Source organism: Lichenostomus cassidix, chromosome 26, assembly GCF_008360975.1.
Source record: "Lichenostomus cassidix isolate B80296 chromosome 26, HeHo_3.0, whole genome shotgun sequence".
In the NCBI taxonomy this organism is placed as follows: domain Eukaryota; kingdom Metazoa; phylum Chordata; class Aves; order Passeriformes; family Meliphagidae; genus Lichenostomus; species Lichenostomus cassidix.
Window position 1 is genome coordinate 2,796,986 of NC_139506.1, and position 25,352 is coordinate 2,822,337.

A 25,352-nucleotide genomic window follows, 5' to 3' on the forward strand; every position below is an offset into this window, starting at 1 on the left:
CATGGGTCAGAGGAGCTCCTGGGGGTTGGGTTAGAGGGTACAGGGGATGGTGCACAGCTTTGGTGCTGCTTGTGCCTGAGGAGTCACCCAGAGGTGTTTGGGGGTGCACAGAGGCACCTGGGTCTGCCTGCCTGCTGCTGGCTCTGGGTTTTGTCCCCCCCTTATGCTTTTAACCCCAGGGTTGGTCAGGCCTTGGCCAAGCAGTGGTTGCTGCAGCTCTGGGGGGCAGTAGCCCCTCTCAGGGTATCCCTCAAGGCAAGATCCAGAGGGATGCAGTTCATCTTTGCAGGATGTGGGACACCCCAGCCAGCACCAGGGACTTGAGGAATCCCAAATCTTCGGGGAGATACCCCAGTCTGCCCCACCACCCTCTGCTGACCTGGGACATCTTAACCCATGCCTGCAGCAGCAAAACCCCCATGGCAGGCCCAAGTCGTGGGGCACAATGGGGTGCAGCCCCCAAATGCTGCCCCCAGGCATGCAGGGACCTGATCCTGTGCCTTAGGGTTCTCCTAGATCTGGGCCAGGTTTTCACTGTCCCAGGGAGAAGGCTTTGGGATGAAGCTGGCGAGAAGCCATTCTTCAAGCTCTCTCTGGAAGAAGAGCAACCTTTCTAGCAAAAAGAAAAAAAAAAATTCATGAAAAGCTCTGGTTTGCCTCTTCTTGCCAAAACCAATTGTTGATGATTTTTCACGGCTGCTTTGGCTTTGCCTTTGCCTGTGACAGAGGGAACAATGTCAGACATGCTCCTGTTTTCCCACTCTGATTTTTTTCCCTGGAGCTAGAAGAGGAGAAGGATCCAACTGAAGGACAGGGAGCTGCTCTAGGCAACTATCTGCCTCAGGGGCTCCCAAACCTGGCATGAGGATCTCAGTCTTTCCTTCATCAGCTCAGGGCAGTAGTAAAGGTTGCAAGTGGCACATGGGGATGCAGAATTTGCCTTGGGAGACATCCAGGCACCCCCCACACCCCCACAATTCCCCCCAATATCGTCCACCAGGGCACAAGTGGAAAAAATCCTCATCCAGAATAATTTGCGCTGCTGGAAGAATTAATTAGCGCAATACTGGGAGGTGGGGAGGGCAAGGAGAGCTCGAAGCTGGGTGCTTTGCAAGAGCCAGTTTGGGGGGGGGCAGTGGCTCCCTGCAGCTGGGTTCCCCTCCAGTGGGTATTTTTAGCACCAAATTCCCTGAAATGCTGGTGAGCTAGGCTGGGGGAGCAGACCGAGGGTGGAAGTGGGGAATACCCGGGGATAGCTCCATGGAATTGGTGGGGATTCACTCTGGGGGATGCTGGAAGGGTGTTAGGGGTGATGCTGGGGGGGATATTGTGGGGGATGCAGGGGAGAACCTGGGGACAGGGAGAAATACTGGGAATTCTGGGGGATGCTGGAGAGAATATTGTGGGGGATGCCGGAGGGGCACTAGGGGGTGATATTGGGAGGGATAGCTGGGGGGATTCTGGGGGATGCGGGGGGGAATCCTGGGGGCGTGCCAGGGCGATTCTAGGGGGGATATTCCCGCGGGGGGGGACCTGGGGGGAATTAGGGGGAAATACTGGGGGGATACCAGGGGAAATGCTGGGGGGGGATACTGGGGGGCATGCCGGGGGGTTTCCGGGTGGTGGTGCTGGGGGCCACACCGTACCCCAGCAGCCAGGAGCCCCGAGAGAGCCCAGCCTCTCGCCGGGCCCCGGGTGGCCCTGGCCGGCTGCCCCCCCGCCGGCCCGGCGCTGAGTCAGGCTGTTCCCGGCGCTCCCGCGGCCGGTACATCGCGTCCCCACGCCGGGCGCCTGGCACGGCGCCCGCCCGGTGCAGCTCCCGGCAGGGGCACGGCCCGCTCCGGCCCCGCCGGCTCCTCCGGGCTCCCGGGCTGCGCTTCCCGGCCTGGAGAAGCTGTGGCCGGGGAAGAAGCCCCGGGAGCTGCCGGAGGGGTTTCGGGGGGTGCAGCCGTAGCGCCGGTCCGAGTCCCGCTCTGTGCGCAGCCCTGCCCGGTGCGCCCCCAAGCCGGGGCTCCCCACAAGCAGTGAGACACCCGGCGGGGATCTCCAGGAGGGTTTTTGGGTCTCAAATCCCTCCGGCAGGAACATCTCCGCGGCAGGGCACAGCCTCGCTGCTGAGCGTCCCCGGGGGCTTGGAGCCCCCGGCAACCTTACGCCCAGCCCGGGGGAGAGGTGCCAGCCCGCACCCCCACCCTGACACCCCCAGTGGCGGGCGGGGAGCCCCAGCCACCCCCAGCCACCCCCAGCCATCCGCCCTCCCCGGCGGAGGCTGGTACAGTTCGTTACGTCCAGACCGGAATGTACTTTGTGTTAGAAGTGGCCACAAGCCAGGACGGCAAAGCCGGACTTTATTTATCCTCCCTGCTTCGGCCCCGCTGCTGCATCCTGCCCTTACTCGTGTGGGGCTGGATCTCCGGCAGGGCTGGGGGAGCCCTGGGCTCTGTCCGCCTCTCTGCTGCTCATTGCCAGCCGGGGAAGGCGGGGATTTTCCCCGTTTCCTCAGAGGGGAAATAATCCGGGAAAACATTTTTGTCCTTTCAGCTGGTAAGAGCTGTCGTCGGTGTGTGGAAGGAAGCGTCATGAGGAAGATGGGGACTCAGAGATGGATCTAGTCCCAGTAAAGCCTCTGGAGGAAGGTGCCCCTGTCTGCTGGCTTGAGGGGCTTTTTGCAACAGGGGCAAAAAGGGTTTGGGTCGCAGTCTGGTAATTTATGGGTTGGAAATGCACTGCTAAACAGTCAGTCCTGGCCACACTGCAGGACAGGACAAGATCAGCCCTGTAACAGAACAGGGACTGCTCTGGGGGTCCCCACATGTGCGGGGGGCGCGATGTCCCCTCTGCTGTTAAAAAGTCTTGGTGGGAGCCTTGAGTCCAAGCAGAGAGAGGGAGGCTGTGGCAGCCTGGGAGGGATCAGAGGGATTGCCCCAGGCTGGGTCTGGCTGGTCATTCCACGACTACACCCAGCATCCCTCCCGCTGCCTTTCCGACAGGAAAATTTGGGGAAGAGTTTCATACAGAAAGCAGCTTTCCAGCTGTTCTGCATCCCCGGGGTCGAGAATCTTCATGCCAAGCGAGTGGTTTTGCCCTACTGCCCCATCCCCCCATGTCCCCATGTCCCCACTGTCCGTCCATTCCCGCTGCCAGTGCAGCTGCACCTACAGCCAGTGGCAAGGACACGGTGTTCTCCTGTACTCTGCCGCCTGTTGTGCAACAACTGGCTGCACCTCCCGTAAACACACAGCTTCCCACGACCACGCCACCAGGCTCCTGCCACGCTTCACCCCCGGTGCCAGTGACAAACGGGGCCCTCTTAGGGCTGCACACACCGAGGGGTGCAGGTGGGTAAAGCCACGGCATCGTCAGGCTGCAGAAAGCTGCTTTGATCCCCAAAAATGGGCAATGGTAATCTGGGTTCTGGAGGGAAAGATGGGTTTGATCCCCCCGGGAAGGGGAGCATCCGTGCCCTGGGACTCTGAATTTGTGCTGCCACACACAAAAGGAAACCAGGAGAAAACCCATTTTCTCCACTCTCAAGAGATTCACTGATGTGGCTCTTCACTGTGCAGCCAAGGTGGAGGGACTCCTCTCCTCCCCATGCTCTCGAGGCAGATTAACGCTGGTTATTTTTAGCAGAAGACAAGGATGAACAAAAATATCCCCTGCTTTATTTTAAATTTTTTTTTCTCTCTCTCTCTCAGGAACGCTGCTCTCACCTCACACAAGGTGCTTGGGAGCCAGCAGGTTCCTTGGCTTTGCTTCCAGACTTTCCCCAAGGCTCACTGTCCTTTCAGGGCTGAGCTCAGGGCTGGGGCAGGACATGTGTGACCAGCTGGAGGGTGAGGGGGAACAAGCAGTACCCCTGGCAAGCGTCACAAAGCCCAAGAGGATTATTTATGGAACAGATTTCCTCCAGGTTGTGTTACAGGGATGGGGGTGAATGGGGCAGACCCCAGCACGGGGCAAGTGGGGCGTTTTGGACATTTCCCCACCCAAGAAAACAGAGTGAGCTGAGGGGTCTGGCACTGGTATAGCCATGATTTGGAGGATGTCTTTTATCTTTTAAAAAAGCAACTCTGATGCTTTTTCCCGTGTATTTTGTGGGGTTTTTGTCCATGTGATCAAACCAATTTATCATTTCTGTAGTGCAAGGACAAGCCAGGCTGAACCCCCTTATTGCTGCCATTGGTCCCATGGGATTTTTCAGAGCTTTGGTATTATCTCAGGGACCTGATGGAATTAAGCCGTGCGGGTCCCTGATATTGCAAACCAACAAATTTTTTTTTTTTTTTTGGGTCAATGGAAGTTTCAAGTTCTTGGAAATTTAAACCTGGAAAGGAAATGTTTAAAACCAAAAATGCAATATTCACCTGGGTTATTTTAGAGAGGGGGGGAAAAAAAATGAAATGCCATGAAAAAACAATTTTTTTTTTCTTTTCTAAAGAGGGCTTTAACGTTCACTCTGTATTTCTGATGAGTGACATCAGCGTCTAAATTACAGCTGGGGCAATCGAACTCAGCACAAAGAGCAGACCTGTGAGAAAGCACCCACCAACGCAGAGCTGCCTTCAGCCTGGCCCTGAGCTTTATTGGATCAACATGTGGGGAAATAAAGGTGCAGAATGGGAGCTGCAGGCACTTATTGCAGCACCAACCTGGTAAAAATGACCACTTTATAAAACCCCTCAGAGATGGTTCATTCTAAATCTGCCCCCAACTTTTTATTTGCCCCTCTTGGCTCAGACACTGCAATGAGCAGCGGTGAGGATTTGTTTAGTCACAAAAGCACCGATATGTAATCTCGGGGGACATTTGCAGGCAGCCCTTGACAAAAATCTTATTTCCTTCATACCGAACTGGAACATTTCTGCCTGTTCCAGCAGCCACTGTGTCCTCCAAACCCACATCTCTCTGTCCCCAGCTAGGAGATAATTTTTCACTCTTCAGCGCGGTGTTTCCTGTAACACCCCCGGGGGAGCTGGCAGGGCTTGGGGTACCTATGGGGCGCTGTGGGTGGCGGGGACACCTCGGGGCGGCAGGAAACCGAGGGGTGAGGGACAGCCCGGGGACTGAGGAGCACTGCGTGTGGCAGGGGTGTTGTGGCAGCTCTGCACGGGGATGACCCTCTGGGCACCGCACGGGGTCAAACACCCCAAGGTATCTCCCGGGCCGGGCTGTCTCCGGGCCTGGCTGTCCCCCGGGCCTGGCTGTCCCCCGGGCCGGGCTGTCCCCGAGCCTGGCTGTCCCCGGGCCGGGCTGTCCCCTCCGGTGCCACCCGGGCGAGTGAGCGGGGATCGTGAGGGAGGAGGCGGGCACAGCGCTTGATTTGCATATCACCGCAGCTACAACCAATGGGAAATCAGAAATTAAGACCGACAGGCCTCTAAGCCAATGAGACGCGGGCGGGGCGGGGCGGAGGCGCGGGGCGGGGCGGCCCGGCCGGGCGGGCGCGCGGGGCCACTCGGAGCCGAGCGGCAGCGGCGACAGCGGCGACAGCGGCGACAGCCACAGCGACAGGTGGGTCCCGGCGGGCTCGGCGTGCCCCGCGGGCACTGCGGGGTCCTGCGGGATCCTGCGGGGTCCGCGGGGGGCTGGAGGAGTGCCGTGGGTCAGTGGGGTGCGGCAGCGCGGGGCGGTGTGGGGTTGGGGACAGGCGTACGCGGTGCTGAGGGACACCGCCCGGGGACCTGCGGGGACACTGGGGTCCCGAGTGGGGTTGGGGCGTTGGGGAGGGAGATGGTGGCCTCGGCGGCTGCCGTGGGGTTAGGATAGGAGGGGGTTCCTGCCCCTAGAGCCCCCCAGTGATGCCCGGCAGGAGTTGGCGCTGCCCGAGCGCTGCTGGGGACACTGCGATGCTCCGCGACATCCCGGGATGCTGCTCCCCGCAGGGCATTCTTCTTTTCCCCACTTCACCTCCCCATCCGAGGCTCCCGTAGCGTTTCTTTTAACACCACGGACCGGAGAGACCCCGCAGGGTGTGTGCATCACTGCACAGAGCCTTAGGCAGCAGGTACAAGTGGTTGCACTAGGTAAATGTGATTTTTTTTTTTTTTTTTTTAAGATTCTGCGATTTTTCCCTCCTCTCCGGGCATAAAAACTCTTTCGGAGCTTCTGTGTTTAAAATGCACGTTCGAGTGAGCTCGCTCTTCTCAGGAAACTGTGCTTCACACAATGGGCTGTAGGAACTCGTGGGAGATAGGTCTGTCATTGCTGTGTCCCCAGGCTGCAGCTTCCAGCTGAGGCTCCAATTAAAAAAAAAAAAAAATTAAAAAACAAACAAACAAAAAAACCAACAACCAAAAAACGAACCAACCCTTAAAAATAAAATAAAATTTTTAAAAAATAGAAAAAAGAAGAAGGGGGAAAAAAAGGCAGGAGCTGATACTTTGATACTTTATAGTTCGAAGGACAGAGTTTAGTGTCTTACCCTAATGAGCTATTAAACTTGAGGTGGATTTGAGGACATCACTGGGGTATCAAAGCCAGCCTGGAAACTGACATTAGAAGTTAAGAAAGAAAAGTTAAAGACACAAATTGCTTTTTGGAAAAAACACTCAGCAGGTTTCTGGGGAGTTGGTGAAGAAGTTTTGTGCTGACATGCAGGGAGGGGTGGCAGCGTGTGGCCTCACTGGTGGCTCTGGTCCTGGGGGATGGAGAGGTCCAGGGGGCTGCTTGTGATAGCAATCCTGCTCACAGCAGAGGAATCTGCTAGGAGAATTGCTCATGCAATTGTTTTTTCCTTGTTTTTTAAAATAATAAATGCAAATAACTTTGGCTTCCCATGGCTGTGTTTGCCCAGCACACTTTTCAGAGATGCTGAGGTCTTTTCCCAGCACTGTTAGACACCTTCCTGCTGGGGCGAGCTGAAAAATAAGGACAATTCCTGAGTAAAAACCAAACTGCATCCCTCAGGAACACCACTGCTGGGTAATTATGTGTGTTTTGATTACCTGCTTGCAGAAGGAGAAAGTTTGCCGGAAGGTTTGAGATGCTCAGCACCGAGACCTCCTTGGTCTGGCTGCAGCTCCCAGACCAGCTCAGGGGGAAAATATTTTGTAAACTGTTTGGAGAATAATTTGTCCTCCGTTATTTCTCCTTTTATGCTATTTTATATCAATTTTATTTTATAGTCCCTCTCTGTTACATGTATATATATAAAGTTGCAGCCCCTTGAGGGAGCTGTGAAGCTCCTACTGATCTTGTGCACATCACAGGGAAGTAGAATTGACTTAGCAAGGGGTTTTTTTTTATTTTAATGCTCCGTGTTCGTGGGTGTAAAGAAGTGGCCACGAGTGCTGTAGCGTACAAGTTGTTCATGTAACTTGTTTGTCATGGAGCTGACAGGCTTTTTCCAGAACTAGTAATTGTGATTAGTAAGGATTTCTGATTTTGTAAGCGAGCGCCTTGGAAAATCAGGAAATAATAGTAAAGTAACTGTCAGAAGTGAAGAGCTGGGATGGTAAAGGAACTGCAATTAAATCATCTTCCACCTGCAGTGTCCCGTCTTTGCAAACAGCAGTATCGCTCTTAGATTGAAAAATATTCCCATTTCAAGCACTTTTTGATTTACATTAAATCCAACCACTTAATAGAATAAGCTCTGGGAGGCACTGCCTGGCAAAGAGCATCACTCCTGGGATGTGACAGCCACCCCAGCAGGGAGCCCTGGGGGATGCAGACTCCCTGGATGATGCCACCAGTGTGTGTCTGTCCCCCTGTGTGTGTAAGTGCCCGTTGTCACCCCTGTGGGCTGGCAGGGAACTGCTGGTGGTGCAGCATTGTCCCCAAAGGCACAGTGTCCTCTGCCCCTCACAGTGTTCCCAGCGATGGCAGCAGCCACCCTGCAGTTTGTCCTCCCGTGCCACTTCCTCACCCTCCCCAAGAAATCCTCATTTGGCACCAGAGCAGGCTGGTGTTTCACAACATGCCGGGAATTGCCGTTTGCTCAAAATAATTTGGCATTTATAGACCACTGGTGCAGATGGTTTTGGGTGCTGAGTTATTTCTGGGTGCCAGAGCTGCTGGCAGCAGTGCTGGATGCTGAGCTGGGGATTTCCCCCTTGGGATTCAGCTCTGGGATGCTCAAGGTGCTGCTGAGCTCTTGTGTGTGGGGAGAAATAATTAAATACAACATTTCCACTGCCAGGAGTCACCTGGCTGCAAGTTGCTTGGAGAAAATCTGTTGTGAGCAATGAGATGCTTTTAGAAAAGGGGAAAAAAAATTAAATAAATCCAAGTTTAATTGCCACATTTATTCCGGAGAAAAGGCTAAATTAAAACAGAATTGGCAAACAAGGAGTTTCTTGTTTATTCCCATTTTGTATTTGTTTTAGTCCCCCCCACAAGCTGTCAGTTGAAATTGAATTTGCTCAGCATTGGTATAGCTGCTGCCAGGAGGCTGCTCTGAGTCGCCTGTGGAGGGCTTGGACTTCACTTGGTGTGCTGGATGGAGAGGGAAACATCACATTTAACAGCCAGGGGTGGAATATTTCATTCCAAAAAGCCCGGCTGGTCTGTTCTCCCCTGGTTGTTTTGACCAGGAGAGGACACACATCTGAAAGGAACCCGCTCGTTTTTGGTGGCAGAAAACCCAGTGAGAGGGTGCCAAGGAGTGGGTAGTGGGATGTCAAGTACTTTCTCACATTTTACAGATGGTTTATGTAACCTGCTTGGCTATATTATTATATTTTTTTTCCTGTCCAGTTACATAACCCCAATTTATGAAAGCTTTAGGAAATTGCATTCCCCACTGTTATGTGTCTGTATATTGTGGCCTCTGAGTTTGTTAGGATGCTTGGCTCCTCTGCCAGGCATCTCTCAAGAAGCTCATGCAGGTTGGAACAGCTACTTATACACTTAGTGTCTCTATATTTTTTAATTATTTTCTTTAGCCATTATCAAAAGCTGTGTCAGCCTCTCAGGAGCAGGGTGGGTGCAGCTTGGTCCCTCTCCCTGCTGATGCAGGAGAAAGACTTTGGGGCATTCCTGTTTTTTCCAGTATTTTGAGGATCTGTTGCTTGTGGCAGAGACTTGCAGTGATTTTTGTGGTCTGAAATCCTTGCTGGGGCCAGGGATGGGTTTGGGAAAGGTGGGAAAGGAGCTGCAGAACATCAGTGTGTAAAATCCTCAACCTCACTCTGCCCTGGCACCTTCTCCCCTGGGAAGAGCAGCTACCCATAAATGTCTATGGATTTTGCTTTCCCCAGTATCAGTTCGTCCTATGAAATAAGGGAGAAAAGAAAATGCTTATTTTTTAAAAAATTTATTCCTTTTCACATGTAAGTGGAGGGCACTGTGTCTCTGGGTGCCCACTCTGGAGGGGATGGACCAAAGGCTGCTCACAAGAGAGTTCAAAGGAGCTTTATCCCTCTGATTTTTTTTATTTTGAAGCAACCTGGAAAACCCACCAAGCGACCATTTCCTTGCTAGAAAACCAGCAGAAGAGCCAGATTATTTTTAATGGGTTTATATTGTGGACAGTGGGGGATAAAACCACTCCTCTCTGAAAGTCTTTTGTGTGCTGCTGGCAAGAGAGTGTTCACCTCACTCCAGGGGATGCAGAGAGACTGAACCCATCTTGCTTTTGCCTGAGATATTTATTCTGGCAGGGATTGGTGACCCATCCTGCTCACTTGTTCCTCTCACTGCAGCTGAGGAACAGCCTCTTATTCCACATATTTAAAAAAGAAAATAAATTAGTTATGATTTGGATCTTAAATAAAACCATTTCGGAAGCTTAGAAATATTAGCTAGGCAGAACGATGAGGTAAGTGTGATGGGAAAATCCATCCCTGTATTTAAGTTATCTGCATGCAGCAGTTTGCTTTTCTCACTTTGTTATTCTCTGAATTGTTTTAAAACCTGCCCTTGCTGCTGCTCTTCTGGGAATAGACAGATACCTCCTGGTCCTTGGGAGGTGATTGAGGACTCTCTGAGGTGTCCCCATGGGGTGGGTGACACTTTTTTGCTCAGGGTGATACCGAGGGCTCCACGGGCAGAAGGTGTTATTCCTGGAGCAGAGATTGACTATGGATAAAGGAAATCAGGGATTTCACCTCTGTCCTTGGTGAATCAAGGCTCACCCTGGGGGCTTGTCAGGGTGCTGGGCAATTAAAGCAGCTCTGTTTGCATTTTGCTTTTTTGTTTGAATAAAAGTTGCCATGCCCAGCCTGCCGGGGGGTTGGCTGCTTGCACAACCTGCACGCTAGGAAGTAAATTGATCCACGGCAGTTCTTATTCGGGGAACAATAGTTTCAATTTTATGGCTTGCCTGTTTATTTTGAAGGAGGGGGAGAAAGTCAAGTGGCCAGGTTTAAAAAAAAAAGAAAAAAAATATTAATTAACTGTGATGTATGAGTGTGAGAAATGGCACTTGATGTCTGGGTATATCCCTACGTATTGGGATGCAGCTGAGGATTATGTGGAGCTGTTTGTCAGTCTTAAGAAGGTCATATTTTGCTAGAAATCCCAATTTTAACTTATTCTCATCATCTTCCTGGGTCTCTGCTCAGCAGGCTGGCGTTGGGCTGTCTCAAAACACCTTCATCCAGGGAAAATCACTGCTCTGGTCTTCCCTCTCCTGCTGCACAGGGACAGCTTGCTCAGCAAGAAGGGATTTTATTAGGAAAAAAAGTAGTTCTTGTGATGAAAGGGGAAGCAGATCCACTGTGGGACAGTGGGGAGAGTCAGCAGCTGCACTAATTGGGTTATTCTTCATTATCAGTCTGTGCTGGAGCTGGAGGATGCATGTGCAGCTCTGTTCTGCTGCCCAGCTCCAGGGGCTGGGATTTGGGGTGATAATCACCAGAACCCAGGGCCCCACATCTCCCTGCTGTGCTTTTAGATTTGTTGTTTTTCAGCCTGACCTTTGCGTTTTTCAAGAAACTCCCTCCTGTGTTGCAATCTGAAGGTTTTAGGGCTGTCGTGGTGCCGTGGAAGTGAAAGTGCTTTGGGCTAAGTGGGGCTTAAAAAACAAACCCCAGAGCTGCCGACTCTTGTTTTTTTATTCCATTAATTTTCATCCCAGTGAAACCATTGGGATAGGATATAGCAGGATATAGCCTTGATTTATTTATTTCTCAAAGCTGGTGGTGAGATGCTGTTTTGTGGAAACCAAGTCAAAATGGGTTTTGGCCATAGTCTTCATCACCCCTCTCTGATCATGGTGGAGCATGATCTGTGGCTCAAAACTGCTCTGTTCTCCCTTCTTCTTAAATCCTGAAATCCTGTTTTAGAATAAAGTGGCTTTTATGATGGTTTTTTTTTTTTCCTTTTTGTCTTCCCATCTTCTTACCAGATATTTCCCCGCTGTGCTTCTGGGCCTGGACCGTCCCTGGACCTTCAAACCTTCTCCAAGGACTGCATGGTGGCAAGGTGAGATCCCTCAGAACACTGCCCAGCCTTGCTCTTCCCTGTCCCTCTCCCCTCCCGCGAGCCTCCGGCAGGGATCTGCAACATGAAGTTTCCATTTGGAGCTGGCAAATTCCCGGTATGCCGATTTCTAGGAAACGTGGCCGGGGATCGTGTGGTTGGTGAAACCCTAGCATGTGTGATACCTGTCTGTCCTCAGCCCAGGGTCAGACATCTGCATCCCATTCTCCCCTCTGAATTTTCACCCATTTCTCCGTGTTGGGAGATGGCAACACCTGTGTGGAGAGGGAATTGTGAAATTAAAAGGCTTGGTTTTGTTTCTTTCTGTGCTTCTCTGACCCATCCATGTTTACATCCCAGGGAAATGGAGCAGTGTGGATGTTCAGAGGAGGGAGGATGGTTTATCCTGCCTTCATTTACAGACTTACAACATTAATCTTGTGGGTAGGAGCAGCAATGGGAAAGCAGCATTTTCTTGGGGTGTCATCAACACCCAGGGCCTTTTGCACGGGGCAATTAATTAATTAATGCCCTCCCTGTATCCAGAGTATACAAACAAGAAGATTCAGGCTCTGACACCACCAGCAAGCTTGCTGTGCTCTCAGCAACATCCCTGCCTGCCTGGTATTTAAACCTCAGGGAGCAGCAGATATTTTTTTTCTTGCCCTACAACTGTTTGTTTCAAATTAATTGGGATTCTGGCCCCCGGCCAGCCTCCTCCTGCTGCTCCAACTGGGAGATAAGTGGGAGCAGTGCACTCTTTTCTCTAACCTAGTTGGAGCCGTTTTTGCTGGACGCAGGAGTCGTGAGCTCTTTCATAACGTGGACCACATCTTCATGCCTGGGTCTTGTGGGCTCCATCCCTCCCACTGCTGCTGACGCAGAGCGTCTCCCCTCCCGCCCGCCTTGGCCAGCTTCCCTGGATGACTCCTCTAATTGCTTACGTAGAAAAATAATGAGAAGGATGCGTAGGGTGTATTTTTAGATGTCTCTTGGTGGGATTTAGCAAGCGGCGAGCCGGAGCCAGCACCTCCCTGTCCGTCTTCTGCATCCCAGTGGTGGCTGCGTGGTGGAGGTTCTGCCCTGGGAGGTGGCAATTCTTGGGCAAGCTTTGCCCCTTTCTGGGCTTCTCCTGGTCCTTGTGGGTGGGTTGTGGATGTTGTGTCCCTGGTGCTGCTCGGGAGCTGGTGCACAGTGCCAATGCCATGCCCATGCTGGGATGGCCATTGCCAACTCCTTGCTCCTCTCCAAGAGGAAGGCCATGGTGGTGGCAGGGTGGTGGTGGCTTGGAGACCATCTCAGCACCCAGATCATTGAATCATGGAAGGGTTTGCAATGGAAGGAACCTTTGAAGGTTGTCTAGTCCAGCCCTGCCATGAGGGACATCTTCCACTAGGCCAGGTTGTCAGGGCTCTGTCCAAACTCACCCGGAATGTTTCCAGGGATGAGGCATCCATCACCTTTTTGGGTAACCAGTGCTTCACCACCCACATTGCCAAACATTTCTTCCAAAATAGCCCATGGTACCTTTTCCAGTATCTACCTACAAGATAATGGGTCTCACCACACCTTGCTTTGCTTTTTAAATATTTTCTTTTTAAGCTGTTCCCATCTGGAACCTCACCAGCACAGAGGACAGGGAGCAGATGCAGAATCCCATTAAACATCACCCCAAAGACTGTGATTATTGAGCTTTGCACCAAGTAGTTCCCTTATTTTTCTCTTTGCTTCTTCCATTTCAGGGCTCTTTGTGTCTCGGTGGCTTCCTGTGCTGGGGGGGGGGGGCTGGGCTCCAGTCCTTCCCTTTCCACCCGGGTGTGAGGAACGCAATTCTTCTTGCAGCACAACTTATCTGTCCTTGGAGCTGAAAACATCCTTTCTTTGCTCTTTTTGAATCCCCCAAATGAATGATTTCTCCTGCTGGTTACCATCAGCTTCCACGCAGAAGACTGTGGGAAAGTTTCGCAATTAGAGTGGCTTTAATAGATCTGGTTTATGTCTTAAAAAACCCATCGCTTTCTAATTCTCCGTCACATGTTTCCTTGATGATGTGTCGCCCAGCAGTGCAGCTACCAAAATAGCCCCATGGTCTGAAGGAAATCATCAGGAAATATGTTTTTCAAACCGTAGGCAATTCTTTTTTTCACCAGGAACCATTGGAAAAAGTCTGTGTTCAATGGAAAACGTGGCTTTTCTGGCACCTTGGCTGCTCATGTGGTGACATTTGGGAGCTCAGTGCTCCAGCAGTTTGCCCAAAAAAACCCCCAGTTCCTCAGATTCTTGCTGCGAGTTTTCTCTTCATCCACCCAAATAGCTGGGATTGTTTTGGTGTTGGGTTTGCTTTGATTTTTGGAGAAAATGCTTGCTTGTGCATGGTCTTTCCACGCAGGGTGACAAAGCCTTTCCTCTTGCACCACATCCCAAGGTCCTGCCAAGCTGATGGGGTGTGTGCTGTGTCCCCCCAGGTCCAGGGCTTATGCAAGGACACCATGACCACTGATGAGGCCACCAAGAGCGAAGGGGAGGTGCAGGCAGTGGCTCTGGCCGAGCGTGGGGAGGACATCACACCATCCAAAGACCGAGGGGTTCTGAAGGTAAGGGGGATCTGCCAAGAGGCCTTCCTGCCTTTTGGGGTTCGTGGTCACCTTGCTGGGTGCATCCCCAGCCCTTGGGGTCGCAATTCCAGGGCTGTAGGATTGAGTTCTTCCATTTTGAAGGCAAAGGGGATGAGCATCGCTTGGAGGAAAGGAGGATGGAATGGTGGTTGAGGCTGGTGGGCCCAGGCTGCTCCATGAATTTCACTGCTATTGTGTTCCTAATCAGATTATTAGCTGTAAATCCACAAAGCATTTCTGTGTGTGACTCACAAACATTAGAAAGAGCACATTACTGAGGTCATCCAGTCTGCTCCACAGCCCCTTTTTCATATTCAGGGCCGTTTCTGGATAGTTCTGCTCCCCAGCACTTGCACTTCTCCACTTGAACAGGACCTTTCCTCCAAGAATAGCATCCTCCCCTGCTCCATCCTCAGCTCGAGAACTGCTTGTTCCCGGCTGCAGCATTCAGAAAAAAGTGTTGACAAGAAGCAAGTAGTGAACTGACACACCCTGTGAGTAAAATGTGTACGGACAGAGAGCGAGTGGAGCTGCCTTCGCTGCAGGTTTGGAACCACCGTGTTTATCCACAAAGTATGGACTCTCCAGCTCTGTGGCTGTGGCTCCAGTTTGAGATTTGTTTTTAGGGGCTGATGAAGGGCAAGTTTAGGGGCAAATTGAATAGTTCTCCCCAAGCCTTCCTGCTGTTTAGGGCAGCTCTGGGGTATATATGATTGTGTATATATATATATATTTATGTAAATCCATGTGTGTGTGCATCTCTCCCCTCCACATTCACCCTTAGCTCTCCCACAGTCCCTGCTCATGGCTGGTTTCTCTCTCTCAGATCATTAAGCGACCTGGCAGTGAAGATGAGTCTCCCATGATTGGAGACAAGGTTTATGTGCACTACAAAGGGAAACTGGCCAACGGGAAAAAATTCGACTCCAGCCGTGATCGAAACGAGCCCTTCATCTTCAGCCTGGGCAAGGGTGAGCTGCTCCAGGCTGTCCATCCAGGGGAGGCTGGTTGGTGGGGTCATCCTGGGGTGAGGGGATCAACTGACCCTACTGCAGGACAGCTGGACAGTGTCAACCCTGCCCTAAGTGCCTTGTGAATATGGGAGATTTTGGGTGCCATCCTTGCAGCACCCAGGCTGTTTTTTTTCTGGGCTGCTGGTTGCTCTCTCCTGCCTGACATCTGCCTTTCTCCCAGGTCAGGTAATCAAGGCATGGGACATTGGGGTGGCCACCATGAAGAAGGGAGAGATCTGCTACTTGCTCTGCAAACCTGAGTACGCCTATGGCTCTGCTGGCAGTGCCCCCAAAATCCCCTCCAATGCCACCCTCTTTTTCGAGGCAAGTAATGCTGGTGAGCTGGTGTGTGGATGAGCAAGATTACTCCCTTTCTGCCTTGCCAGCCAGCTCAGAAATAAAAATTTAAAAATTAATAACAATAATAATAAAAACCCAAAGCCCAAACAACAAAAAAAGCCACCCACAACAAAAAAAAACCAGCTTGGATTCCTGAAATGTGTCCCTCTGCTCCAGGAATCTCTGCCAGGGCTTTCTCAGAAATGTGTGTCTGAGCTGGAGGGCTGGGACTGAAACTGGCTGAGGAGAGTGCTGGTGCTGGGGCGGGGAGTGGGCAGATTCCTGGTTTCGACATGTACATGGGAAGGAGAAAGCAACTGGGAAATGCCTCCAGGTGCTGAAAAATCATTAGTGCTGAGGGGTGGTAGGAAAGTTAAGTTTTTGGCGCAGTGTGCTCGCTGGGCAGGGCTCACTGGGACACGGCAGGAGGAGGGAGTCTGTCCTAAATTAAGGCTCAGTCCTTCCAAGTCGAGAGTGGACTAAGCTGAGGGTCAGAGCTGGTCCTGTCAGAGGATGAAGGGGAAACTCCTGCCCATGCTGGAAGACTTTCACAGCATTTTCCAGCAGCAGCAGCTGTGCTGTACCCTTACAGGTTCAATAAACTTATTTTTACTGTTACTTTGTGTTATGCTTCAGGTACTGGATGTGTCCCAGTTTCTAATAAATCGCGTGGATTATGCTGTGGTTTGGATCTGGGTTTTATGGGCAACTTCTGCTCGTCAGCTGAATGGAGAATTAGCTGGCTTGGTTCTCCAGCCAGGGGATGAACTGCTGCTTTGTGGCTCTTCTGTTGTTTTTCTCTTCTCCTTTCCCCCTCCCTAAGCTCTGCCCACTTTTTTTTCTTTATTATTTTTTAGGTCGAGCTGCTTGACTTCAAAGGCGAGGACTTGTTTGAGGATGGAGGAATAATCCGGAGGATCAAGAGGAAGGGAGAAGGTTACTCCAACCCTAATGAAGGAGCTACCGTGGAGAGTGAGTGCTGATCCCTTGTGGGACCATTGGAGGGGTCTGTCCTGAGCTGATCCCTGGAGCTGCTGGTGCTGCACAGGCTGGAGGTGGCTGTGCATCCTGGTGGGCTGCAGTGACATCCATCTGGAGGCCAGGTGGGATGGGGAGTGGCTGGGGATGCTCCTCTGAGCTCTCCTTGGCTGGCCCCTGAGGTGGCTCTGCCAGAGCTGCTGCCCTGCAGGGCTGGCTGGAAAACCAGCAGCCCAGGAAAGCCCTGGAGCTGCTTAGGCAGCAACTGGGGAGGATGGAAGAAGAAAACCCCTGTGGGGTTTCGTGGTTCTGCCATCTCCCCTAACCATTCTGCAGTGTCCAAGGTGCTGTGTGATGTGCCATCTCCCAAAACTCTGCCTTGCCTCCAAAGCATCAGTTGCCAGGCCTTCCTCCTTCAACACTTGCTGAGTATTTTGGGCTCTCAGCAGTTTCTTTGGCCTCCTTGTTCCAGTGTTGATGGTGGTTTTGGTGGGTCTCACCACATCTCTTGCAGAACGGTGCTTTTTCCTTCCCTCATGGCCAGATGGCTGCTGGTAGTGGGGGGAAGGAAATTATTACAGGGGATTTGCTGAGGGCAGAGTGATCTCAGCTGCTGTGGGAGGATGAGGAGCTCACATCCCATTGGGCTCTCCCCGTTTTGAGCCCATTTCTGAAGCAGACATTTCATGGGGCTGGACAGGGGAAGGCAGACTGGGGTTTTGGGTTTTTTCCTTCCAAAGGAGCCCTCAGACACAGACCCAGAGCTTGCCCCATGTGGGAAGCATTTACTTTCTTTTCTCAATTCCAGAGCTCCTGTACTACACTAAGACCCTAAAGTCCCTTTAGCAACTGAGAAATTGAATCTGAGCTGTGAGAGCTTATAAAGCTCGTGGCTTTAAGTGGCTGGTTCTTCTAATAATGAGGCTCTCTTTTAAGGAATAATGAGATTTTGACTCAGATTCTACTGTCTGAGTGGTGGTCACTGTGCTGGGGGTGGCACAGCAGCTGTGGGGACACACCAGTCCCCCCGGGGGCAAGGCTGTGATGGTTTACCTCAGCTGTGTATTTTGGGAAGTGCTGCAATCAAGCTGGAAGCAGCCCTGCTTCCAGGAGCAAGTACCAGGTTTTTATAGGCTTTTAAGTTTTACAGACCCTAATTCCCAGTCCTGGTCCCTAAAACCTGCGCTGCAGTTGAAATCTGGCATTCCAGCTTTTGTTACATCCTTTCCCCCCCCACCCCTCCTCCTTCTCCGTTTTTAATCTGAGTACAAATTGCTGTCAGCACATCAAGTTCGTGTGCCAGCCGCACTCAGTACACTCTGTTCTCAGCTCTTCAAAAACAAAATCGCTGCAGGCACTGAGAGAACAATAAGTCAGAGCTGCAACCGGAGTGATGTTCCTTCAGTGACTTTTTTTTCTCTGTAATCCAAGAGCGGCTGAACCAGCTGACCCACTCCTGGAAACCCGAGCGGAGATTTCCCCCCTTTGCTCGGTGTGTTTTCTGCGCTGTTAAAACAGAGCAAAGCTATCCTTGGAAGGAAGGATCATGACATCCTCTCGTGCATCCTGTTTTAAAGTGGGATCTTCCCATCACTGCTGCATCCCACAGGGGATGTGGGACCTGGGGGAGCTGTAGTGCTGCTTTTGGGGTCAGGGATTATGGATCTGCTCTCACTAGGAACGTGCAGGGAGATGGCACAGAGAGGTGCAGGGAGATGGGGTGGCTGGGTTACCTGTATTTTAGGCAGAATTTCCCACATTTCCTGTGCCTAAAAAAAGCAGCCAGCTTGGTTTTGGGTTGTGCAAAAGCAGAGGTTGCCCCCGGAGGAGCTGGCAAGTCCTCACCCCAAGCTGGGTGAGCTCACGGCAGCCTGACCCCCTTGGCCACTGTGCCCCAGTGATGGGTGCAGGATGTGTCCCAAGAAGCTGGCAAGCACATGAGCATCCTCTGCTTGAGTCCCAGAGTGGCTTTGGTGGCAAGAGCAGGATGACAAGGCAGAGCCTGGTGTTCCTGAGGTGGGAGAGCATCCTGGGGTTCTCTGACAGCAGTGTGCAATGCCCAAGGGCTGGACCTGCCCTTGGGACAGGGGGCTGACAGGTCTGGCTTGATCCATATCTCCCATCTTAGGGACTTCTGTAGGTCCCAGGGCAGGGAACAGACACAGATTTCCTTCAGCCCAGGCTGCAGCTCTCCCGTGCAGAGCCCAGACCCTCAGGGCTGTTTCTTGTCCTGCCCCTCACCTGCCACCACAGCAGGACACTCAGTGCCCTGCAGCATCTCAGGTTGCATTCTGCTCCCTCTGAGCAAAGGTAAACCACACAGCCTGGCAGGCTGCAAAACCATTAAGCACAGTTGTGAATTTCTCCTCTTAAAACGCCTTTTTTGTTTGTTTGTTTTGGCTTTTTTTTTTTTTTTAACAGCATGTAGGAGTTCCTTGTGAAATTGCTTTAACTTGATGCCTGCCTGCATGTGTGTATGCCTTTTACCCAGCAAGCAGAATGCAAAGGCTGTCAAAGCGTCCCCAAAGCCTGGAACGTCTTCAGGTTTGAATAAATAAAGAATAATCTCGCTGTGGAAAGCCAGCCAGGAGTGCCAGGTGGTGAATGTGCCAGGTACCCAGTGTCCGCTCTGGCTGCGCTTCTGCCAGCGTCTGGGGCTGGAACAGCACGGCTCCTGGTTGAAGATTAAAAATAAAAAAGTTTATCTTGTACTTTGAGTTCTCAGAGTCGGGAGAACACGGCCTTGTTTTCGAGGTAGGAGTCAAGGCAGTATAGCACAGTATAGAAGATTTGTAATCACCGTGATAAACTCTCCGTGGCGCCGTGCCAGGAGCAATATCCAGTTCCAGTAAGACTTGACTCGTGCACTTGAGTGCGAGGGGAACATATTAGTCACGATGTTTATCTGTTGTTTGGTCCTGGGTTGGACGAGATATGCTTGCCTTGCTTTTCAGCAATATTCCCAAGCCCTCCCCATCCTCTTCTCCAGCCCTGTGTCCTCCCTTTTCCAGGCTCTGCTGAGTTTTGCGAGAGATGCTTTATAAAATCCTTTCTAACACACTTTGGCTCCGAGGTTTGGGTGATTCTGGGTGCCATCCTGCCTTTCTCACCCCTCTGCAGTTCACCTGGAGGGCTTCTGTGGCGGCCGCAGGTTCGACTGCAAGGATGTGAAATTCGTGGTGGGTGAAGGTGAGGATCATGACATCCCCATCGGCATCGACAAGGCCCTGGAGAAGATGCAGAGGGGAGAGCACTGCATCCTCTACCTCAGCCCACGGTGAGGAGTGTCCCCATGGGGATGCTGGGTGGGTCTCAGCGTCCAGCATTGTTTGTAGCTCTTGTGGGAGGTGGTGATCCTGAAAACAGGCTCTCCAGGAGTCTCAGAGAATGCCAGCAGGAATGGCAGGAGTGACCAGTGGCAGGAATGTTGGGGTGCTTTGAAATAATCAGGTGAAAGGGATTTTTCCAAGTGCAGTGCCTGAAATGGGAATATCTCCCTTCTCTCCACCAGGGCTGGAGAGAAGCCTATGTGAAAAGATAGTTCTGATGCAGCCAGAAGGGATGAGTCCCAATATATAATGCATTTTATATCCACAGGGACCTTCACTGATGGAGAATAACATCACCCTGGCCCCAAAATGTTAGAAAGCTGTGGGTGGCAACCTGGGTCTGCATTTATGGCCAAGCTCTGCCCAAATGAAAGGTTTTCCCTCCTCTGACTGCCTCCTCCTGCCCTCCAGGTACGGCTTTGGCGAGGCTGGGAAGCCGAAATATGGCATCCAGGGGAACGCAGAGCTGGTGTACGAGGTGACCCTGAAGAGCTTTGAGAAGGTGAGGGCAGAGGTGCTCTGGTCCCTCCCCAGGTCACAGGAATGTCAGGGCCTGTGTAGCCTCCAGCCTTTGTCCCTGGCGTGTCTGCAGCCCAACCCCTGCTGAAGTGGACACGTCACCAAGGAGCTTCGTGTTCTTAATTTGTTCTTCTCTGTTGGTTTGTTTTATTCTTGTGGCTCAAGTCCAAGGCTGGGTCTCTTATTTGTTCCTAACCTTGTCCTTTTGTACTTTCTTTTTATTTTAATTTTAGTTTTTCTTTTCCCTTTCCTTTTTTTCTCCTTTTTATCCTCCTTTTTTCTCCTTCTTTCTCCTTTTTTTTCCTCCTTTTCTATCATTTTTTCTCCTTTTTTCTTCCTTTCTCCTTTTTCTCTCTTTGTTTCTTTTTTTTCTTTTCCTTTTATTTTCTTCCCCTTTTTTCTCCCTTTTTCCTCCCTTTTCTCCCTTTCCTGCTTTTTCTCTGTTTTCTCTCTCTTTGTTTCCTTTTTTCTTCTTTTCCTTTTATTTTCTTCTCCTTTTTTCTCCTTTTTTCCTCCATTTTCTCCTTTTTCCCTCCTTGTTTCTCTTTTTTTCTTATTTTTCTTTTATTTTGTTGCCCTTTTTTCTCCCTTTCTTTTCCCCTGGGCTGCACAGATCAAAACTGCTGCATCCAGCCAGCCCTGGAGGAGCTTGGCTGTACCCTTGAGGAGGCTGGGGATGGGATGCAGGAGAAATCCATGGGATTTGCACATCCTTGGTTGGATCCCCTCCCCATGCCATCATCCTGGCCAAAGCAGGGGCAGGATCTGTCTCCACTCTCTGTGCTACAGCCCTGATGAGCTGTGAGTGTCACCACACTGTCCCAGGGGGGTGACACGGCCCTGCTGGGGCAGGGGAGGCTGCTCTGCTCCCCTGGAGTGCTCCAAGTGTTCCTTTGCAGGCCAAGGAGTCGTGGGAGATGGACACCAAGGAGAAGCTGGAGCAGGCTGCTGTGGTCAAGGAGAAAGGCACGATGTACTTCAAGGTTTGTGAGTTATGGGGTGGCAGAGGCAGAGGAGGGGAGCTGGAAGTGAATTTGGCAGCCATCAGGGGAGCCCTGAGTCCCCAGATAGTGCTGGGGAAGGCACATCCTGCCCTCCCTCTGCTTTTTTCTTACTCCTTGATGCTCCCTGATCTCCCCTCAGCATGGCTTTGGAGGTGTGTGCTCCCTGCAGAGCAGGACAGCAGATACAGCCCTTCCCAGGCCAGGACTGATGCTGAGGGGCTTTGCAGTTCTCCTTCCCATCTGGGGCATCCCAGTGCTCCCCATCAATCTGGCTCAGCTTTTCCCAAGCCTGCTGGTTCTATAGCCGTTGGGATCCTCCTCCTTGATTTATTGATCACCCCACATCACACTTGTCACCTGTTTGTTTGGGATGTTCCAGGGCACACTGAGCCTCTCCTTTGCTCCTTTCAGGAAGGCAAATACCTGCAGGCAGTGATTCAGTATGGGAAGATTGTGTCCTGGCTGGAAATGGAGTATGGCTTGTCTGAAAAGGAGTCAAAAGCCTCTGACTCCTTCCTGCTGGCTGCCTTCCTCAACCTGGCCATGTGCTACCTGAAGCTGAGAGAGTATGCCAAGGCTGTCGAGTGCTGTGACAAGGTAGAGGTGCACAAACCCAGGGGATGGAGCATCCTCTTCCTCCTGTATGTTTTCTGGTGGGGTTTTTTAAAATTTCTTTTCATGGAAGAAGGGATTTCCAAACAGCAATGGGGTGGTGGCATCCCTTCTGTACCTGCAGGTCTCTGTGGATGCTGTGTGCTCAGAGACTGCAGCACCACGAGTGACTTTTGGGGCTCAAAATCCACCTGGCCATGCATTTACAGCAGCTTTTCTTCCCAAGCTGGATCCATGTGAATGGATCTGTGTAGAATGAGGACCTTGGGGTGCTGTTTGGGTCTGGGCACTGGGTTCTGCTCTGGGTGTAACAGCTCTGTGGAGCTGCAGCAGATCAAATCCATCAAGGGGTGGGATAGGGCTTTGCCAGTCCCTAAAAGGTCTTCAACATAGTTTTTGTCAGGAAACTCTGAATTATTTTATAATAAAAGGCTTAGATTTAAGCATGTTGTATATGGGAAATATATGGGATATTTGTGTTAATCTAAAAGGTAAATCATGCCTGAGGTGTGTTTATGGTTTTTACTAAAGGAAAATAATATCACTGCTAAAACAGGAGGACAAAAGGGCTTGGGTTTAGCCTTTACACCTAATCTCTTGCCTGTGGGTTTGTCTCCCACTGACTGCCACACTCAGGGGTATTTTAAGCAAGGAGAGATAATAAAACTATATTAATGACCTGCCAGCTGCTGATGGAGATGAGGCAATTTTTGTTGAGCAAGATGCAGTGCTCTGGAGATTTGAAGCCACCTTGTCCTAATTTTGACAGATTTATTGAGGCTTCAGCTGTAGGAGATCTTTTGGGAAGGTTCTGAGATGTTAACAGAGACCTGTGGGTGATTCCAGGCACTGGGACTGGACCAGGACAATGAGAAAGGCTTGTACAGGAGGGGTGAAGCCAGATTATTGATGAACGAGTTCGAGCTGGCAAAATGTGACTTTCAAAAAGTGCTGGAAGTGAATCCACAGAACAAAGCAGCGAAATCCCAAATCTCTGTGTGCCAGAAGAAAACAAAGGAGCACAACGAGCGGGACAGGAGGATCTATGCCAACATGTTCACAAAGTTTGCAGAGAGGGATGCAAAGGTGAGTGTTGCTCATTTTTGGCCACCTAGGATTGCTTTAGGTTTACACTGAGGGATGCTTGACAGGTTTGTGATGAGAAGAGATGGGTTAAACCAAATGAAATTACAGATCAGGTTGAGGATGGTGGGATAGAGCCTGCTGCAATGGGAAGAAGGGTTTTACTTCTTGGTTTCTCTGATGCAGAGGCTGCCATCAGGTGTTCAGTCATCAATAAAAGCATTTGCAGTGTGAGCTCACAGGGGCTGATAACAGGGTCAGCATTGGTATTTAATTTTGCTGTTCCCAGCTAGGGACCGTTGATGAACTCCTTGTTGCCAGTAAAATGAAGTCTCATTCCATCTCTGGCAGGGGTATTTTGAGACATGATAGTATGGATTTCCTGAAGCTGGTAAGGCAATACCTGCTCCTCTGCTGGGGTGGAGAGATCACTGTCTCAGAACAGGCTCTCATCCAAAATTCCACTGAACAAAACCCGGTGTCCTGTAATGAGAGAGGACACAGCTTTGCAGGCCATCTGTGTGGGTCATTTTTAGTATAATCTCTTCTGAACCAGTGTCTGGAGGTTGAGGCTGTGGATTAAGTGACTATGCAGCCCCTGGGGAGCAGAGTGCTGGGACAACTGGCTTGGGCAGGGAATGGGGCTGACCTGGCCAGCTGCTGGTGCTGTGGTTGGCCTGTGAATCCAGCTGGGATAGGGACAGTCACTGCTGGAGCAGACACGAGGCTTCCCTTCCCTGTGCCTTGGTGCTCCTCTCCTGCACCCTCTGGAAGGGCTGCACCTGTAGCTCAGTCCCATATGCCCACCATGACACTGCTGCCTCATCTCCTTGTCCCTCTCTTCTCTGCCCATCCATCCATCCATCCATCCATCCATCCATCCATCCATCCATCCATCCATCCATCCATCCATCCCTTCATTCCCAGGGGTGCCACACCTTCCCCAAAAGCTGGCTGAGCTGCTGAGCTTTAACCCCAACAGGACCCTGCTGTGTGAGCTGCAGTGCTCCATGGGCAGGGGCGAGTTGTGGGAGGCAATTTTGCCTTCCCTTCCAGGTTTGACTGCCTATTCCCAGCATCCCTGTCCCTTGCCTGCCCCTTCCCTCTCCTGTTTCCAACTCAGTGTGTTTTATTTGCTGTTTGGCAGGAAGCAGCCAGCAAAACCGGGGCGGAAAAAACAGCGGAGAAGGCAGCTTGTGAAAAAGGAGCGAAAACTCCTGGTGCTGAAGGTGAAGAGGCTGAAGGACATGTATGATGGAGGAGGAGGGGATGGGATAGCCTCGTGCCCTCGAGGGAAGGTTGCCCACACAGAAAGGTTGCTGCCAAACCTTGGGACTTGCCAGTGTTTTCTTGTAAAGCTTGTTACAGTTTGTGTGATCGTGGAAGCAAAAAGCACCTCGTGAGGAAAAGCAAACCCTGTCCCACTGCCCTAGGTGCACTGGGGGCAGAGCAGGAGTGGCAGGATACCCTGGGACCACCGCACGTGGAACAAATAGCATTTAAACAGCAAGAAAAAGAAAAAAAATAATAATAAATTATAACCCCTGGCTCTCGGGAGGTTTCCGTAGACAGCTTGTTCCAGCTCCCTTGGCTTTGTGTCCACTGTCAGCACAGCACCCTGGGTCCTCTGAGAGGAGCTGGCATGTGGGACATGCTCCTTGTACAGCAGTGGTACCTCTGGGGTTGTCCCCAGCACAGCCCTGGGGGGCAGGAATTATTTGTCTCCTGCTGCCTCCTTGCCTGTGGCCCAAGGGGTTGTGATGCAGAGCCAGGCTCAGGGTGAGGCCCCACATGGCCTCTGCTGCAGCCCCAGCATGCAGGGACATCTTCAGTCTTTAAAGCACTGTTTGGGGAGGGGGACACACATGGATTTTACCTTCTGAAGGAGCTTGCTCCTGTTTCTTTAGAGAGCAAAAACCTGTCCAGCTTTGCAGGTGCTCAACCCACAGCCTGCACCCCATCCCTTGGCTCCCAGCTTGAAAGGGGAGTTTTGTTGCTTATTTGGGATCTGTGTGTGGGGGAACTAAAGAGCAGGTTGCCATGTGGTTAAGAAAGGAAGGGTCTGAGCTGGTGCCATGGGTTTGTCACTGAGCAGCTTTGCAGGTGAGGAGGTCCTGGGTGCATGGTGTCCCTGCACCAGAGCTGCTGCTGCCTCCTCAGCCACCAACCCCCTCCATCCTAAAGGGACACTGTCACCACCCCATGAGAACAGCTCTCCAGTTGTTATTTTTCCTGTCTCTAGAATAATACCCCTCTTGGAGCTTGAAAATAAACAACTGAAAGAAAAAGAAAAGAAAAAAAAAAAAGTACTCTTTCTCTGGATCCTGCTCAGCAAATGGGGTGGCTGTGGGGAGGATGGGGGGAGATCTCTCCGTGGAGGGAGATGCCCCAGCAGCTGAGGAATTGTTGGTGTCTCCAAGGACTGATGTTGCCCCTTTTTATCAGTGCCATTGTTTTTATCAGGGCCAGCAATCCATGCTTTGGAAATGCCTT

General features: G+C 51.4%; 1 protein-coding gene and 1 pseudogene across 2 annotated transcripts; both read left to right on the forward strand.

Moving 5' to 3' along the window:
- Positions 1 to 1,601: 1,601 nt before the first annotated feature.
- Positions 1,602 to 3,674, forward strand: LOC146426952 (uncharacterized; annotated as a pseudogene).
- A 1,775-nt stretch (positions 3,675 to 5,449) lies between these two features.
- On the forward strand, positions 5,450 to 24,878 carry FKBP5 (FKBP prolyl isomerase 5). Of its 2 annotated transcripts, none has more exons than XM_085083073.1 (12): positions 5,450 to 5,514; positions 11,294 to 11,370; positions 13,833 to 13,961; positions 14,809 to 14,953; positions 15,177 to 15,319; positions 16,192 to 16,306; positions 19,433 to 19,589; positions 20,053 to 20,143; positions 21,060 to 21,143; positions 21,576 to 21,761; positions 22,623 to 22,862; positions 24,007 to 24,878. In XM_085083073.1, the coding sequence occupies exons 3-12, from the start codon at positions 13,857 to 13,859 to the stop codon at positions 24,112 to 24,114; spliced, it is 1,374 nt and encodes a 457-aa protein (XP_084939199.1). In that variant the 5' UTR covers positions 5,450 to 5,514; positions 11,294 to 11,370; positions 13,833 to 13,856; the 3' UTR covers positions 24,115 to 24,878. The 2 variants fall into 2 exon arrangements, with proteins under 2 accessions (XP_084939199.1, XP_084939200.1); XM_085083074.1 differs by lacking the exon at positions 5,450 to 5,514 and adding an exon at positions 5,926 to 6,026.
- The last annotated feature ends 474 nt before the right edge of the window (positions 24,879 to 25,352 follow it).

Coding starts and splice junctions, on each gene's coding strand:
- FKBP5 (XM_085083073.1), top strand. CDS start 13,857: ATGACCACTGATGAGGCCACCAAGAGCGAAGGGGAGGTGCAGGCAGTG. Junction 21,144..21,575: donor AAGGCACGATGTACTTCAAG/GTTTGTGAGTTA, acceptor TGCTCCTTTCAG/GAAGGCAAATACCTGCAGGC. Junction 22,863..24,006: donor TTGCAGAGAGGGATGCAAAG/GTGAGTGTTGCT, acceptor GCTGTTTGGCAG/GAAGCAGCCAGCAAAACCGG.